Below are 19,318 nucleotides of genomic sequence, written 5' to 3'. Positions count from 1 at the left end.
ATCTATGGAAAAGTGTAAACAGTTGATGCTTCTGGTTGAGACCCTTCATCAAGATTGTGAAAAAAGATGAGGAGTCAGAATAAGAAAGTTGGAGAGGGAAGAACCACAAGGTGACAGGTGAAACTAGGGGGGTGGGGGGGTTGAAGTAAAGATCTGGGAAGTTGATTGGTGGAAGAGATACAGGACTGAAGGAGAAATCTGATAGGAGAGGGCAGAAGGCCATGGAAGAAAGAAAAGGGGGAGAAGAACAAGAGGGTGGTGATTAAGGAGATCAGGGGGCAGAGGGAAATGGGAATGGAGAATGATGAAGGAGGGGTGCATTACTGGAAGTTTGAGAAATCAATGTTCATGCCATCAGGTTGGAGGCTAATCAGATGGAATACAAGGTGTTGTTCCTCCAATCCGAGTGTGGCCTCATTTTGACAGTTAAGGAAGCCTTAGACTGACATGTGAGGATGGGTACAGGAAGTGGAATTAAAATAGGCAGCCAACAGGAGATCCCACTTCAACTGGCAGATGAAGCATTGGTGTTCGGCAAAGCGGCCTCCCAATCCACATCAGGAGGCCACACCAGGAGCACCGGATACAGTAGATGACTCCAACTCAAAGGTGATGTGCTGCCTCACTGGAAGGAATGTTTGGGACCCTGAATGGTAGTGAGGGAGGAGGTGTAGCAGTTGTTCTGCTTGCAAGGATAAGTGCTAGGAGGGTGATCAGTGGGGAAGGATGAATGGGCAAGGGAGTCATATAGGAAGCAATCCTTGCTGAAAGCAGAAAGTGGTGGGGTGGGGGTGGAGGGAAAGATGTGCTTGGGATCCATTTGGAGATGGCAGAAGTTACAGAGAATTATGTGCTGGTGGGGTGGGTGGTAGGTGAGGAACCCTATCCCTGGTAGGGTGGTGGGAGGATGGGGTGAGGGCGGACATGAGCATAATTGAAGAGATGCGGTTGAGGGCAACCAGTTTTCTTTTCATAGTGGTAATCGTATTAATTGGCCAGGCAACACAAGGGACCAGATGGCCAATTCCTGCTTTCTTGAGTTTTTATAATGAGAAAAATATTTATCCACTTTGAATACTTTGAATGAAAATTTATGCCATAGTTACCTGGATTTAGATTTTCTACCACTGCCACTTCTAAGAGGGTCAAAGGTAGAGGCATCTACTTGAATCTCATCTTCATCCTGCAGGGCCGCTTCCAGTGCAGCCTGTACCTTTGGAGCAATGGCAGGTCCCTCATAATCCCGCGTAGTTCGGCTGGGCATGTCCAGTTCTAATAGTAAGATGTTTTCAGCCTGAACATACAAAACAAACCATAAATCAACCACAGATCTTAAGATTGTGTTTTCAAGTTATTCTATGAAGCATCAGATATGCCTGATAAAATGTCTTGCAGATCAATTTTGTGCATTTCAATATTTTCAGGTCACTTTCACAAACATATATAATGCAAACCTAGCTTTGCCTAATCAGAGTATTGCTTTTGTTCAAATTGTCCTTCTCCAATCATCTCAGCAATTTAAAACTGATGTGCAGCCCTCTTTTTCAGGTCTGTTGAGGGTCTCCATTAACTCTGGTTTCTCTTTCTACAAATGCAACCCAAACTGTTCAGTGCCCCAGCAAGTTGGCTTTGATTAAGCAAAATTTCAGCAGCAACAATTTACTTACCCTGTACCTAGGGTCTGATCTTGATATCAGAGCCATTTTTGCATAGCTGCTAAGTGGCCGCTTGTATCCAATTGCTGATACAGGTCGTTTCATCATCTGCTGATTTCTTGAAGGCATGAAGCAAAAATAATCAAGTATTTGAGGATAGAGACATTTCACTATTGTACATTGTTTCAATTTACTGCAATGTGCATTTCTTATGGCATATTTCAGTAAGATTAAAATTTACACTTTTAGAACAATAGGGGCGTTGATTTATTTGCTCATTAGGCCATTGATATGGTGACTGAATATTAAAAACTAAAAGTAGAATGCAATTATCATAGATTATTTTGTCTGGTTCATTCCACAATCGATGATAAATGTTACAGATCTTGTGAAACTGCAATTTTTCAAATTGTACTAAGCATCAAATGATAATACCATTAGTGATTATTTAAGAACTGGATGCTTGTCACAAGGGGAAATCAATTCAAAAACACGAGAAATGGAGCAAGAATGAAGCCCTATCAGCCTACTCTGTTATTTAGCTGGATGCAGCCAATCTGATTTTGTCTCTCTGCTTGATCCCCATAATATTTGGTGACCTGACATCATCTATTTCTGTCTTGACAATTTTCACCATCCTCTCATCATCTACTGTGTAAATACCTCACAGAGTATTTTATTTCAATTTGATCATCTTTGCTTCTAAACTCCATTGAGTATAGATTCAACCTTTTCCCAGAGGCAAGCCCTCTATTCTAAGAATCAACAAAGGACCTTCTCAGTATTGCCTTGAATACAAGTACATCCCCTATTAGGGCTGTGCCCCGGACCAACCTAGAAGAAACAGCCCAGTTTGACTGGCCAGTGGAAGATCTTCCCTATTAAACAGCAGTGAGTGATTAAGGAGTCTGGAAAGATAGAAAAGGTGGTTAAAAAAATAAATGATTCAAATATAAAATAAAAATGAATAAAAATTAAATAGCTAAAGGGACACCGTTCGAAGATATAAGATATTTAGTAACGAGGTCATGAAGAAACAGCCAATCAATCGGAAATAATAAAGAGAACATTGAGTATTCTGAAATGAAAGCTGAGAACATGACCAAGTTAAGTGAATGTTTTAAAAAACATTTACTAACTCAAATAGAGTACTGAAATTACAGAGGGCAATGATTATTATTTGGATAAACAACAAAATCAAAAATTATATACGAATTGAGACAATCAACTCTCATTATTACCATGAGACTAAAATGACGAGGAGAGAAGAGATCCAAAGAAATTTTAAAAGATGGAATTAGGATTCAAATAGGCAAGGCAATTACCAGTGTAAATTCAAAAGTAAATGCCTTTAAAAGTAAACTGAAATTTTTGAAGGAAGCTAAACAAATAGAAATTCCTTTAAAACTTATTGATGCAAGATAGGCAGAGGCTTACATAAAACATTAACATTGGCTTAATACACTAGCTCACACCGTCAGCATCAAATGAATGTAAATGATTATAAGAAATGTACCACACCCTTCAATTCGTGTGATAGGTTGGGTCTTCCATTGGTCCTCTTCATCATCAAAACAAGCTCTGTTCATTATTTTATTCTTTTCTTCCAAAGGTATGAAGTTCTCAATTATAAGGTGCCTTAGGATGAAATAAACGGTCAGATGTTTTTGTTGAAATCTATATTAAAGATATTTTTCAAGTCAAGCTTAAATAAGTAGATTATTTTTAAGCAACAAAACAAATTTAGATATTACAGTGCCTTGTAGGAATGCTGTTCGATAGACTTCTTGATAACAAGGCCTTCACCAATGACAGAAGAAAATAAAAGCAAAAGACATTTTAAATACTTAATAGATCAGGCAGCATCCACGGTAGGAGAAATTGTATTACTATTTCTGGTTATTGATCCTTCATTAGAACTGGGAAAGAACAAACCAAAGTTGCAGAAAAAGACAGCTAGTGCCCATGATGGAGCAGGCTGAGTGTACAACTTTCTGCAGCTTCTTCCAATCCTGAGCAATGGCCCCTCCATAGTAGACAGTGACACAATCGTTAAATTGCTCTTCATGGTACATTTGTGAGAATTTTTGGTGACATACCAAGTCTTCTCAAACTCCTAAAGAAATATAACCACTGTTATGCCTTCTTTGAGGACTGGTGTGTGTTCCCTTGACTTCTCCCTTCCTGAAGTCCACAATCAAATCTTTGGTCTTATTTAATCAGCTGATCTTATCTTACTCCAATACGCCTGCTCATTAACATCTCAAATTGTGCCCACAACAGTTATGTTACCATCAAATTTATAGATAGCCTTTGAACTGTGATAATGGCCCAGCTTTCTCTCTCCATCAGAATAGCTTGACCTGTTGGGCAAGTAGCACAGCTTGCATTTTGTAGTATTTTACACTTCTTTCTTCAGATTATTAGATTCTAACTTCCCTCATTAACTTGAAAACCTCTTCCTGCTCACAGTAACACCAGTCTTATCCTGTCACAGATGTTTCCTTTTGTCCTAAACCAACTGTTTGCCCATCTTCTGTGCAACACGACACTTGCCTTTCTCTTTAAAAATTCTGACCAAGGATTTTTGATCTGAGCAACATGTACAACATGCTGGAGGAACTCAGCCGGCCGAGCAGCATCCGTGGAAACAAGCAGTCAACAGTTTGGGCCGAGACATTGACTGCTTGTTTCCACGGATGCTGCTCGACCTGCTGAGTTCCTCCAGAGTGTTGTATGTGTTGCTTTGTCCACAGCATCTGCAGTATACTTTGTGTTTACGATTGATTATCTTAAATGTTAGCTCTTGTCCAATGCATGCAACTGATCTGCTAAGTGTTCCCTTTTATTTCATATTTCCAATACCCAAAATTTCTTATTTTCTCTTTGCAAAAAAAAAAATTTGGTGGTTTGAGTATTTTTTTTGTAATTGCTTCTTGCAAAAAATTATTAAATTATTTGTCAGCTAATCTTTTTCACTACATTAAATCATTAATTACCGTTAATTCTCTGACTCTTATTAGAGAGAAGTGAGCAATTAATAATTGTTTTTGTTAAGATAATTACAAAGTTTGCTTTCTTCTAAAGAAAACATTGATTTTTCCTACAACACACACAAAACACTGGTGGAGCACAGCAGGCCAAGGAGAAGTACTGTCGACGTTTCGGGCCGAGACCCTTTGTCAGGACTTTTCCTGATTGTTCCTTTTAACAATAAGTTAAACAAATGCAAAAGCTATCACAAACAAGAATATTGCATTTCAGTTTCTACACATCAGTTTATTTTCTTCACCACAAATTAAAGCATAATGATAATTAATCTATACAGGCCACTATGATATTTTGCAAGAACTTAAACCAATGAGTTGTTATTTTGTTACACTCATATTTATTTCTCCTCCAAGGCAGGGTACTTACTTCAGTTTGAGTTCCCTTGTGAGTTCATTCTGAGTTTGTTCCAACTGTTGCCGTTCTTTAATGTGTTCTGCTTGCAGGTCATCAATTTCGGCCTTTACTGCCTGAAGCTTAGCATATAGCTGATAAAAAGACTTCAATTATGTATCCAAGAGCTTTATGTTCAATTAAGTAGTTTAAGAGCAATGACTGAGTAAAGTTGCATTAAAAATAAAACAAATAGTTTAAACTAGTTAAGATTTACAAAAGATCAGCTCTTCTGTGAGTAGGTCATGAGCATAGAATATCAAATTTATGAAACATTGCTACTTAAAAACGCTATAAAATATCACAAGAGCACAATTATCAGATTAATTTTCTGACATTGTGATTAACTATTTGATTATTGCAAATTCAGGTACAGAAGAAAAATAGTAAAAATAATCATAAACAGGAAACACAACAGCACTAAATTGAAGGAAACAATTAGTATACAATTTAGTCTTCAGCACTCGTGTGTTCCTTCCACCATTTAGAGTACTTTCAAATTTCAATTGCATCAGGATGGCATTTCATTATAAAGTACATTGAATCGTGTTCTTTGCATGCTCACTGCACTCATAGTTAGTTGGGTGGCATAAGACAATCACCACCTAAAACTTCAAGTTATACCTCAACAAATTTACAAATTATGGTGCAATACAGCTATGATCTACACTGTCTCATTGATGTCCAGTTTTGAACAGGTAAATCCATGCTGAATCTACTTTTTCCAGCCAAATGGATGGTCACCCTTATGGGAGAACAATACTTTGCCTCCAATATGAATGAATGGTAGTCAATCTAGCTAAATTAAGTCTACATTCACAAAAGGCAGATTGCCTTGGATGAGATAAAAATCAGACTGCCACCCTGTGGCATTTTCTCTTACCACAGGCTCAGTCTGATACCCAAGTCCTCCAGATTACAGCTATTAATGCTACCAAAGCACACAGGACCCCAGAGTACATTCTATGCCCTTGCAAAGCTTAGTAAAATCTCCAACTGGAGTTTGAAATGGACAATGACATCATTGGAGCATACAAGCTCACAAAAGCAGGTGGTCTATTTTGTGCCCATCTCTTTGCCTCCACAGATGCTGTATGACCTGCTGAGTTCCTCTAGCAGTATGATTTTTGCTCCAAATTCCAGCATTTGCAATGTTGTGCCTCTTTTTTAATACCCATTCTGACATACAAAATCTAATGTCCATCTAAATATTTCTTAAATGCTTTCTCAGTGCCTGAAAACCAACAGCCTCCTTGGGTAGTGTAGTCCCATTTTCATTCTTTGGTACATAAAGCACAAAGAAAAGCAGGAATTAGGAAGGTTAATGCAATATTGGCTTAATGACAAGGAGTACAGAAATGAAGAAATTGTTAATAAAACTTCACAGGATTCAGATGAGTCCACACCAAAGAGATGAATTCTACTCTTAATCACATCATTTATTTACCTGGGGGCAATGCAGAGGCAGATCACAGATTAATTCTTGTAATCAAGGAGTGTTCATATTGATTAGGTTGGTCTATACTTATTGGAATATTTAGTGGGAAGTGATCCGATTGGAAGGGAAGATTTTATGAGGGATTAACAAGGTGAATGATCATGTCTTCACTAATCAGGTCATCTGCTACTAGAGTGCAGTTTCACATCAAGGAGTAATTTATTTCCTCAAAGATTCACCCCTCCAAAGAGCTGTGGAGGCAGAGTCAATTAATATATTTAAGACACAGAATGAAAAACATTTGAAGCAGTAGGAAATTGTGAGAGAAAGAGTGTTATTCATGATATTTCTAAAATAGCAGATCAGGCTTGAGAAGCTGAGTAACCAATTCCAGTTCCTGTTTCTTAGGTTCTAATTAATAGAAAGAAAACTTTATTTTATACCTATCACAAGTTTCAACTGAGGTCAGATGAATCTGACATGGTGATCTCAATGACTATCATCTTCTCCAAAGACCTTCTGAATGAATAACATATACTCTTGCAAGGAGAACTATGTCATATTTTCATAAATTATCATGATTTGCAGGTGGGGTGAGATAATCAGATTAACTAAATTGCCTCTCATTGCTCAGTTGTGTGTTGGTATACCAACACAAATAGTATCACCAAATTCTATTTTCATGATTTACCATTTTGATTTTGTTATTTTGCTAAGGCCCAGTTGCCGACTTGTATTTCAACATTTACATTTTTAACAGTGAAAAAGCTAAAATATTAACTTTTACTTTTCACTGTTTCTGACAGGCTTGCAGCATATTTCCAAACCTTAATGCATTGTTTTTAAATATTTTAAAATTTTTTGTGCTTGGTTTGACATTATTTAATTGTGCATCTTAAAAGTAATAAGTTACATGACTTTGACAGCTACATTACCTTCTTTAGCTTCTTAGTCTTAAAATCTACTTCTTGCTGGAGGGAACTGAATGTCTCCTTTAACTCCAGAGTCTCCTCATCTTGAGTCTCCATTTGCTGCTGCATCTCACGCTCACGTCGTTTCTTCAAACAAAAACGTTAGCATGGAAAGCATTACAGAACTTTTAACCATTATTACAATTTTCAATTTACATGCAAATCTTTATTCAATATGACTGCATTTCTATCATTGATTTAATGCATAATTTTTGTTTTAAACTAGGTGCTTAGAGTTATGGAATAATATAGCATGGAAACAGGCCTTTTGCCCCAACTTCTCCACACCGACCAAGATGCCCATCTACGTTTGCTCCATTAGCTCACACTTGGTCCATCTCTCTCTAAACCTTTCCAATTCAGATACGCGTCCAAATGTCCTCTAAATAGTGTTATTGTACCTGCCTCAACAACTTCCTCTGGCAGCTTGCTCCATATCCCCACCACCCTCTACTTAAAAGGAGTGTAGTGAATTTGACATTAAATCACAACATAAACTAATGGAGCAGAAAGCTCTGGACTTCAGTTTCAGTTCATTGTTAATTAAGGGTCTCGTACTGCAACAAAGTATTTTTCATTGGGGAGTGAAGATTTTTTTTTAGCTCTTTGGTCCACAAAAATTCAAATGATGAAATCATTCATTTAAATTTGCTGCTTTTAAGTGTCGGCATTCTTTATGATTCATTTATTGAATAAAAAGCTATTTTTAAAAAAAATTGTGTTTTGAACAATGGCCCAACATTTTGAATGTGAAAATCAGTTTCACATTCAAAATATAAAATGGATAGAATGCCTCACTATTATGTGGCAGAGCTGCTCACTTGCATTCAAAGATGTCCAGCGCCATATTAGGCTTCTGCTTTGAACTCTCACAAGGAGGCAGCAGTTTAAGAAAAATTGTATTCAAAGGAGAAGTGACCAGTGAGTTCAGATTGCTTGCCAGTTGACAGATCTCAGGCAGATGGGTAAAATCTTAATTAGAAAATAATATTTCTGTAATTACTTCACTTGAGTAATGACATGATTGATAAAATGTTTTTCAAAATGCAATCTTTAATCGTGTTGGGGTTTTGGTCTTAAAGCTCTATGAGCCCTTTCGATTTCAATTAACTGACTTCCCTCTTCCATTTCCAAAATCTCCGGGATCCATTTTTGAAAGAATTTTATTGGATCTTCTCCCTCTATACCTTCTTTAAGACCAACAATCTTAATATTGTTTCCTGATGAAGGGTCTCGGCCCGAAACGTTGGCTACTCTTTTCTCATGGATGCTGCCTGACCTGCTGGGTTCTTCCATTGTTATGTACGTATTCACAGCATCTGCAGTTGTATTTTTGTGTTAATATTGTTTCGTCTGCTAAAATTTTCAAGCACATCCACTTTTCCCAACAACAGTTTTCTTTCTGATGTTCAGGCAAGGATATTATTTTCCATCTTGTCCACTCTTTCAATGGTGTCTCCCGTTATTTGTTCCAGCTTTTTAACTTACTTATCCGTTTTCTCCTGTTTTTTCACAACCTTATCAAGCGTAATCTTTATTGCTTTTAATTCATACATTATTTGTATCAGGACTTCTCTTATGTCTCCAGAAAGTCCTCCATTTTTGATGTCTTCCGGTTCTTCTTCTTCCTCTTTTTCCTCAGCTGTGTTGTCCAGAGAATCTGATTCTACTTCTGGTTCATTTTCAATCACAGCTGGAACTTGTAGTTTTGTTTGCACCTGTTTGTGCATGCCTGCTTCACACATGTGCAGTTCCTGCTGCTTCTTCTTAGAGACTGTTGATGTTGCCGCAGTTTCCTGTTCTGCACCATCGAAGGCGAAGTGTATTTTGCTGAGAAGAGGTCCAACCTGAGTACGGGGCTCCATCATAGTGGTTGGCCCTTTTTCTTTCTCAACTCGTGCTGTCTTCAAAGTGGTAGTTCTCTTCTGTTTCTGTTTAGGAGGCACATCTAAAGATAGTCCCGAGTAATTTATAAATAATTTTTAGAAAGTATTTACTAACTTTTCTTCACAAATGTTATTTTACTATTTTTTTTTTTACGGGAGAGCTGGATTTCCACGTCTTGATCCTACGTCATCACGTGACGTCCCCCAATAGAATTATCCTATTCTATGTAATTATCTTTAAAAAAATCAAATAAAAAAATTGCTATCTTTAGACAAATAAAGAATCCACTGCAAATCTTTTGACCAAACAACCCCAACACCATTTTGTTATTAAATCACAAATGTCAGCATTTATTAGCAACTTAGGTTGTGTGCTAGAGTGTACTTTGGGTAAGCGAAGAAAGAACAATGAGCAACCTTACTTGGAGGAAACGCAAGATCAACTCACTGCTGGAAATGATCAACTTTGAAAGGAGCCAATTGGCTGCTTCAGTCTACCTCTGTCATAACAGAACAATTTTATTTTATTAACAGAAAATTTCTTTTAAAGCAATGATCCGACTTGCCTTCTGACCATGATGCAATCTTGCCAAGCATGTGATTTTCAAAAATTATAAAAACCCGATAATGATTGAAAATTATTGACACACAATATGCCTTATTTAAAACATAAATGTGTTATGTTATTTCAAGTAGCTCAGTTTCACGAGGGCAATGCACTGATGATCAATCTGTAGCTCATAAAAGATCAGATAAGATAGGTGCATTTTTGGTTCAGCTTATCAATGATATTCCTATACTATGCAATACTGTTTGTTTTGTATAATCTAGTAAATCATGCTAATGCCCTTCCCTTGGACAACATCAGTGTCGTGGAGAGGGGAGACTTGCAGCTTGGGCAACTGCTGGTCTTCCATATAAAAAAACCTTGCTCCGGCTTGCGCCCAGGAAACTTTCCAAGGCGTAATTCCGTGGTCTATCGAGACTAACGGAGGCCTACACAGTAAATCATGACTCACACCAATTCTACCACAATTATAAAAATCCAATTTTAGACTATTTAACTTCTTCTAAGCAAGCAGTAATACAATAAAATCTACAACTGGGAAAAACAGAATGCTGCAAGTCAATGAAAGGATAATCTTATATATTATTGTTGCGTAAAAATATTGAAGTAACTTAGAACCCTTTATGCCAATATCTACTCCACCTGTAACTTCAAAATATTTTGTATTTTCTGTTCAATTTCCAGAGTTACCTGCTCTGCAATTTCTTGACGTCTCTGTTCCAGAACCTTCTGCTGTTCATTTGTGTGATCAACAATATTTTTCCCTCCAACTAGAAGCTTGCTTTCCATAGCCTGGTAAATCAGATTGTAATTCAATTACTTAACATATGGAATCATTTAAGACATTGACAAATTTTTTTGAGATGATTACTACTTATTAAATACCCAAAATAGTTATACTTTATAATACAAGTAAAATGAAAGTAAATAACAATCATGTATTTGCCTGCAATCTTAAAGTAATTCTAAAGTATTTTAATATGTTTGGTTAACACTGTAAAGCTTTCATCCTAATTGTGCTGAATATAAATTTTTAAGATTTAAATGGTCCCACAAAGTAATGTTGAGTTCAGCTCTAATCAACTTTTCTACATCATTTAGTCAGCTGCAACTCCAACTCACGAAAAGAACCCTCTGTCATTAGAAATGATTATTGCAATTCAGTGTATATCATTAAGTTATTTTTTAAGAAAATAGTTTAGTAGATAGAATCGCTATATTTTAATTGAATATATTTGCTTAATTTTCATTACAATCTGTGATGAAACCACAACACATTTAAACTACTTGTTTTTCACCTTAAGCAAGAGAGGAATTAATCCTCTAATTCTTAAATTTTAAATTTTGTAGATTTCCTAGCCCGCCAACAAGACCAAAAGCAATTGGCACACAGCTTTGTAATGAGAGAGCAATATATTCAGTAGCATTAAGAAAATCAATTTGGGATATTTAGCTAACATGATTGTGGTTACTTTGTGGTTCGTCTATTTGTGTCCTCATTTTTCTTATCATTTCTCAAGAGCTTACAAATTATCTTAATACTTTGACAGTGCACTTTCCAAATGTTAACATTTACTCAAACACATTTTCTACTTACTCATTTCCTCGAAGTGTTGTCTCCAGCTGCAGATTTTTATTTACTTCTTCAGAGATACAGCACACAACAGGCCCTGCCAGTCCAATGAGCCACACTGCCCAGCAACCCACCAATTTAAAACTAACCGAATCACAGGAAAATTTATAATGATCAGTTAATCTACAAATTTATAATGACTGATTAATCTACTAACCAGTTTGTCTTTATACTGTGGGAACAAACTAAGGCACCCAAAGGAAACCCAGGCAATCCCCTTCACAATGTCCATTCTTATTATTATAAGGGTAAACAGAATTGAGAAAAGGTGATGGGATCGTTGTCTTCGCGTTATGTGCCGTCCACAATGATCTATTTAAAAATAATTTTCCATTGAACATACATATATAATGAATTCATGCCTTACTCACTACATCTGCAAGTGGAGGATGCACCACTTTTAAAATTACTCTGGTATTTACTTACGTTCATTCACAGAAGGGAGCATCATCAGAAAGATCAACACTTATCGCCCATCCAAATTTTTTCTTGAACAGAATCCCTAACATCCTATTTTCCCTTGCAATTAAATGTCAACCACTTATCACTTTAGATCTTGACCAGTTAAGGAAAGATTTCCTCCAAGATATTAACGAACTAGCTAGGATTTTACTGTAATCCCAGTGTACTTTTTAAAAACCAATTTTATTTAAGTTGACTGAATTTAGATTTCCCAGATCTCCAAATCATTACTCATTGAACACAATGATGCTATCCCCTCACCCATATCAAAGTATAAATATCAAAGAATGCATACATAATACCTTAAGATTTGTTTGCTTACAGGCAGCCACAAAGAAAGAAGCCCGATGAACCCAATTTTAAAGAAAAGACCATAACCACTGAGCAGATAAAGAGGAAAAAAACCCACATATCATATGAACAATATATGCACATGACAGATTTCCAAACCATATCTTTTGAAGTAAGAAAATCAGGTAGAAAGAGAACTTGCAGATTGTAGTACACAGGTCAAGAATCTGAGAAAAATATAAAGTAATTATTAGGCAAAATTATCAGAAAGATCAAGAGAAATGGGGGATTGCATGACAAATACCATCATTGTGAACAAAATGCCATGTGTCTTGGATCAGTTTCCATACTTAATACAGTGATGAGAAATTGAAATCTTATTGAAGGGACTTAATTAGGCAGAGAAAAAAGAAACACAAGTACAGCTCACAAAATGCTGGAGGGACTCAGCAGGCTAGTCCAAATGAAGGGTCTTGGCCCAAAGCGTCAACTGTACTCTTTTCCATAGATGCTGCCTGGCCTGCTGAGTTCCTCCAGCATTTTGTGTGTGTTGCTTTGGATCTGCAGATTTTGTTTGTCAGAAGCACAGATACAATTTTTTTTTCCATTCAAGCGGTGTAGGCTCTACAGGCTGTGCCAGCATTTAATTACTGATCCCTAACATTCAATAATCACATGAACATTTAAGTGAAATGTGAGGTTTTGCACTTTGTGAGATCAAATGTAATGGGAAAATATATAGTTAATAGCAAAACCCATTACATTGTTGATATGCAGTGCGATCTTGGGGTCCAAGCCCACAGCTCCCTGAAAGTGGCCATGCAAGCCAAGAGGACGTTAAAAAAAGTGTATGGCATACTTGCCTTTATTAGTCAACGCACTAAGTTTAGGAAGTTACCTTTCAGTTTTCTTTAAAACTCGAGTTGGCCATACCTGGAGTACTGCATTTAATTCTGGTAGCAGGAAAGAGATAAAGGCCAGTGATTCCTAGAATTGTTAATTTTTGTTACAGCTGCGTGGATCAACCATTGCTTTGAGCAGGAAATTTTTACAAGGCTGTAAACAGACCGGCACTTTAACTTTTTTTTGGAATATACATTCTATGACTAATTAGAATGAAAACTGAGAAATAACAATTTTGATTTTATTTATTACTTGAAAGGTACAATGAAATAAAGTAAAAAGAAAATCTATCATGTTTCGTAAACTTGTTCTCGTCTGTCTTCATTCCAGCTGTGCGACAGCAAAGGCTCTATGTGTGGGAGCATTAGTTACTGTGTGATTGTGCACTTGTGCGGCTCAGAGGGAATGCGGGTGCAGGCTTTGCACAAGAGATTTACCAAGATGCTGCCAGGATCAAAACGAATGTGCTAAGGCAAAGTTGGACAAACTTAGGTTGTTCTCTCTGGAGTGGTGAAGGCTGAAAGGAGACCTGATAGAAATTCATAAGATTATAAGAAGCATGAAGTAGATGGCTGCATCTTTCCCTCAGGGCCAAAATGCCTAAAGCTTGAGGGCATGCATTTAAAGTGAGAGGGGGAGGGGGAAGTTCAAAGGAGCTATGTGAAGCAATTCTGTTCTTGAACACAGTGTGGTGGGTACCTGGAATATGCTGCCAAATGGGGAGGTGAAGGCAGATACAATGGAGATGCTTAAGAGGCTCTCAGATTGCACATGGAATATGCAGAGAATGGACCATGTGCAAGAACACCTACGTGAAGTGCAACTGGCTGCAGCTCCTTGAAGACCATGATAGGGATCTGGAGCAGCAACTAGATGACCTTCAGCTTGTACGGGAGAGCGAGGATATAATTGATCGAAGTTAGAAGGAGGTAGTCACCCCAAAGTTGCAGGAGGCGAGTAGCTGGGTCTGTCAGGAGAGATGGAAAGGCAGTTAGAGCAGAGCACCCCTGTGGCCATTCCCCTCAAAAACAAGTATACCACTTTGGATACTTTTGTTGGGGATGACCTCCTGGGAGAATGTCACAGCGACTGGGTTACAGGCACTCAGCATGGGTCTGTAGAGAAGAAGGGAACAGTAGTGATAGGGGACTCAATAGTGAGGGGAACACATCTTGTGGGTGTGAATGGGACACTCAGATGGTATGTTGCCTCCTAGGTGCCAGGGTTAGGAATGTCTCAGATCATGTCCATGACATTTTAAAGAGGAAGGGTGACCAGCCAGATGTCCTGGTAGATATTGGTACCAATGACATGGGAAGGAAAAGCAATGAAGTCCTGAAAAGAGAATTCAGAGAGCTAGGTAGAAAGCTGAGAAGCAAGACCTCTGGGTAGTAATTTCTGGATTGCTGTCTGTGTCACTTGCCACTGAGGGTAGAAACAGGATGATTTGGCAAATAAATGTGTGGCTGAAAAGCTGGTGTAGGGGGCAGAGTTCTTGGATAATCGGGATCTCTTCTGGGGGAGGTATGACCTGTTCAAAAAGGGACGGGTTGCACTTGAACCCAAGGGGAACCAATATTCTCATGGGCAGATTTGTTAGAGCTTTAGCAGAGGATTTAAACTAACTTGGCACAGGGTGGGACCATAGTGAAGGGACTCAGGATAGGATGGATGGTTAAAAAAAAAGTAAAGATAGCATGCAGTCAGATTGTCAGCAAAGGCAGGCAGGTGATGGGACTTAGTTGCAGCCAACAGGCTGAGTATCAAATCATTACAGATGCAAAATCAGAAAGGATAGCAAATACAGGTACTCAAAATGTTGTATCTAAATGAGAGCAGTATAAGAAATAAGGCGGATGATCTTGCTGCAATATTTCAGATTGCTGGGTATGATGTTGTGGCCATCACTGAATTGTGGCTGAAGGATGGTTATAGTTGGGAGCTGAATGTCCACAGTTACACGTTATATTGGAGTGATAGGAAGGTAGGTAGAGAGGGTGGTGTGGCTCCACTGGTAAAGAGTGGCAACAAATCAGTAGAAAGATGTGACACAGGATCAGAAGATGTTGAATCCTTGTGGGTTGAGTTCAGAAACTACAAGGGTAAAAGGACGTTGATGGCAGTTATGTACAGGCCTCCCAACAGTGGCTGGGAGGTGGACCACAGGATACAACAGGAAATAGAAAAGGTGAGTCAAAAGGGCAGTGTTACGGGGGGTCATGGGAGATTTTAACATGCAGGTCAATTGGGAAAAATCAGGTTGGTAATGGATCTCAAGAGAGCCAGTTTGTTGAATCCGTACGAGATAGTTTTTTAGAGTAATTTGTTGTTGAGCCTACTAGGGGATTAGCTATACTGGATTATGTGATATGTAAGGAACTGGAGGCAATTAGGGAGCTCAAGGTAAAACAATCCTTCGGAACCAGTGGAGTAAGGGAAATTACAGTAGTATGAGAGAGGATACGTACGCAAAGCTGGGAGAACTCAGCAGGTCAGGCAGCATCCGTGAGAAAAGAGTAGCCAACATTTCGGGCCGAGACCCTTCATCGGGAATGGGGGGGAAAGAGAGGGCCGAAGCCCAGTAACAGAGATAGGGGAGGGGGTAGGGCCTAGAGGTGCCAGGTAGAAAACCAATCAGAGGAAAGATAAAGGGGGGAAGGGGAGGGGATAAGCATGAAAGAACTTTAGAGATAAGGAAGCAGAAAGTTGAAAGGGGAGAGAGGCAGAGAGGGACCTGGGATAGGGGAAGGGAGAGGGGGAGGGAATTACCGGAAATTGGAGAATTCAATGTTCATACCACCAGGCTGGAGGCTACCCAGACGGTAGATGAGGTGTTGCTCCTCCAACCTGAGTTTGGCCTCATCATGGCAGTAGAGGAGGCCATGTATGGACATATCTAGATGGGAGTGAGAGGCAGAGTTGAAGTGGGTGGCAACCGGGAGGTCCTGTCAATTGTGATGGATGAAGCGTAGGAGCTGCAGCCTCCTCTACATCGGCGAGACCTGACGCAGACTGGGGGACCGCTTCGTCAAGCACCTACGCTCCGTCCGTCACAATAGACAGGACCTCCCGGTTGCCACCCACTTCAACTCTGCCTCTCACTCCCATCTAGATATGTCCATATCCATATACTGCCATGATGAGGCCAAACTCAGGTTGGAGCAGCAACACCTCACCTACTGTCTGGGTAGCCTCCAGCCTGGTGGTATGAACATTGAATTCTCCAATTTCTGGTAATTCCCTCCCACTCCCCCTATCCCAGGTCCCTCTCTGCCTCTCCCCTTTCAACTTTCTGCTTCTTTATCTCTACAGTTCTTTCATGCTTATCCCCTTCCCCTCCCCCTTTATCTTTCCTCTGATTGGTTTTCCACCTGGTGCCTCTAGCCCTTCCCCCTCCCCTATCTCTATTACTGGGCTTTGGCCCTCTCTTCCCCCCCATTTCTGATGAAGGGTCTCAGCCCGAAACTTTGGCTACTCTTTTCTCACAGATGCTCCCTGTCCTGCTGAGTTCTTCCAGCGTTGTGTACGTATTCTTTGATCTACAGCATCTGCAGTTGTATTTTTGTGTAGTATGAGAGAGGAGTTGGCCAAAGTAAATTGGAAGGAGCTGCTGGCAGGGATGTCAGCAGAGCAGCAATGGTGTGTTTCTGGGAAAAATGAGCAAGGTGCAGGACATGTGTATTCCAAAAGTGAAGAAATACTCAAATGGTAACATAATATAACCATGGCTGACAATGGAAGTCAAAGCTATTGTAAAAGCAAAAGAAAGAGCATACAACAAAGCAAAAATTCGTGGAAAGATGAAGGATTGAAAAGTTTTTAAAAACCTGCAGAGAACTAAAATTATCATTAGAAGGGAAAAGATGAAATATGAAAGCAAGTTAGCAAATAATATCAAAGTGGATAGTAAAAGTTTTTTCAAATATGTAAAAAAATAAAAGAGAAATGAGAGTGGATGTAGGACCACTAGAAAATGAGGCAGGAGAAATAATAATGGGGGACAAGGAGATAGCTAAATGAGTATTTTGCGTCAGTCTTCACTGTGGAAGACACCAGCAGTTTGCTTGATGTTGTAGTGTGTGAAGGAAGAGAAGTGGGTGCAGTTACAAAAGAGAAGGTACTCAAAAAGCTGAAAGACCCAAAATTACATAAGTCACCCGGACCAAAGGAATTGCACTCCAGAGTTCTGAAAGAGGTAGTGTTAGAGATTGTGGTGGCATTAGAAATGACCTTTCAAAAATCATTGGACTCTGCCAGAGGACCGGAAAATTGCAAATGTTACTCCACTCTTTAAGAAAGGAGGGAGGCAGCAGAAAGAAAATTATAGACCAGTTACCCTAATCTTAGTGATTGTGAAGATGTTAGAGTTAACTGTTAAGGATGAGGTGATGGGAGTACTTGGTGACACAGGACAAGATAGTACAAAGTCAGCATGGTTTCCTTCAGGGAAAATCCTGCCTGTTGAATTCTTTGAGGAGATTACAAGTAGGATAGATAAAGGGGATGCAGTGGATGTTGTATATCTGGACTTCTAGAAGACCTTTGACAAAGTGCCACACATGAGACTGCTTACCAAGTTGAGAGCCCATGGTATTACAGGAAAGTTACTAACATGGTTAGAGCATTGGCTGATTGGTAGGAGGCACAGAGTGAGAATAAAAGGATCCTTTTCTGGTTGGTTGCCAGTGACTAGTGGTGCTCTGCAGGGTTTGGTGTTGGATCCACTTTGTCTTTTGCTGTATATAACTACATAAACGATTTAGATGATGGAACAGTTGGCTTTGTTGGTAAGTTTGCAGATGATATCAAGATTGGTGGAGGGGCAGGTAGCATTGAGGGAACAAGTAGGATGCAGAAGGACTTAGACAGATTCGGAGAATGGGCAAGAAAGTGGCAAATGAAATACCATGTTGGAAAATGCATGGTCATGCACTTTGGTAATAGAAATGTGCGGACTATTTTCTAAACGGGGAGAAAATCCAATAATCTGAGATGCAGAGGTACTTGGGAGTCCATGTGCAGAACACCCTGAAGGCTAACTTGCAGGTTGAATCAGTGGTGAGGAAGGCAAATGCCATGTTAGCATTCATTTCAAGAGGGCTAGAATACAAGAGCAAGGATGTGATGCTGAGGCTTTAAAAGACACTGGTGAGGCCTCAACTTGAGTATTGTGAACAGTTTTGGGCCCTTCATCTTAGAAGAGATATGCTGGCATTGGAGGGGGTCCAGAGGAGATTCACAAGGATGATTCCAGGAATAAAAGGGTTATTATACAAGGAACGTTCAATGGCTCTGGGTCCGTACTCACTGGAATTCAGATCATTGAAACCTTTCGAATGTTGGAAGGCCTAGACAGAGTAGATGTGGAAGGGATGTTTCCCATGGAGGGAGAGCCTAGTACAAGAGGGCATTGCCTCAGGATAGAGGGGCACCCTTTTAAAACAGAGATACAGAGAAATTTCTTCAGTCAAAGGGTAGTGAATTTGTGGAATTTGTTGCCACATGCAGCTGTGGAGGCCAGGTCACTGGGTATAGATAAGGCAGAGATTAATAGGTTCTTAATTGGACATGACATCAAGGGTTACGGAGAAAAGGCTGGGAACTGGTGTTAAAAGGAGGAAAAGAAAGGATCAGCCAAGATTGAATGGCGGAGCAAACTTAATGGGCCGGATGGCTTAATTCTGCTCCTATGTCTTGCAGTCTAAAAAGGGATTCGATGTCATTAGCTTAATTAGTTCAGCACAACATCATGGGCTGAAGGGCCTGTTCCTGTGCTGAACTATTCTAATGTTATTACGTTGGAAATGCACAGCAGACCAAAACAAACCAAAGCCATTTATAATTTAAAAAAACATTGAAGTTTCTGGTGCAATTTTTCCAGAAGAAATTATTGTGGAGGTTTGCCAGTCCCTTTAGTAGTACTGATTCATATATTATTTAATGAAATCTACATTACATATTGTCATGAAATTGAAAAATACACAAGTGGAGATAATGGTACTCCTTTCCACACCATAAACATCCTAAAGCTTGCCTTTAAGGTTTGTGCAGGAAACATCTAAAATGGACA

At 39.1% G+C, this 19,318-nt stretch overlaps 1 protein-coding gene across 2 annotated transcripts in view; it reads right to left on the bottom strand.

Moving 5' to 3' along the window:
• Nucleotides 1–19,318, bottom strand: part of kif3b (kinesin family member 3B) — a 45,452-nt gene that overhangs the window by 9,012 nt on the left and 17,122 nt on the right. For both annotated transcript variants that reach the window (XM_059980683.1, XM_059980684.1), the window contains exons 3-8: nt 10,650–10,751; nt 7,470–7,592; nt 5,073–5,191; nt 3,177–3,293; nt 1,668–1,773; nt 1,107–1,294 (exon numbers count right to left, since the gene is read on the bottom strand). In XM_059980683.1, coding sequence (XP_059836666.1) covers nt 1,107–1,294; nt 1,668–1,773; nt 3,177–3,293; nt 5,073–5,191; nt 7,470–7,592; nt 10,650–10,751 — 755 coding nt within the window. The remainder of the gene's footprint in view (nt 1–1,106; nt 1,295–1,667; nt 1,774–3,176; nt 3,294–5,072; nt 5,192–7,469; nt 7,593–10,649; nt 10,752–19,318) is intronic.

The sequence above is a fragment of the Hypanus sabinus genome, chromosome 9 (assembly GCF_030144855.1).
Source record: "Hypanus sabinus isolate sHypSab1 chromosome 9, sHypSab1.hap1, whole genome shotgun sequence".
Lineage (NCBI taxonomy): Eukaryota > Metazoa > Chordata > Chondrichthyes > Myliobatiformes > Dasyatidae > Hypanus > Hypanus sabinus.
The sequence above is the reverse complement of the archived record's forward strand: the minus strand, read 5'-3'. Positions and strand labels throughout refer to the sequence as shown.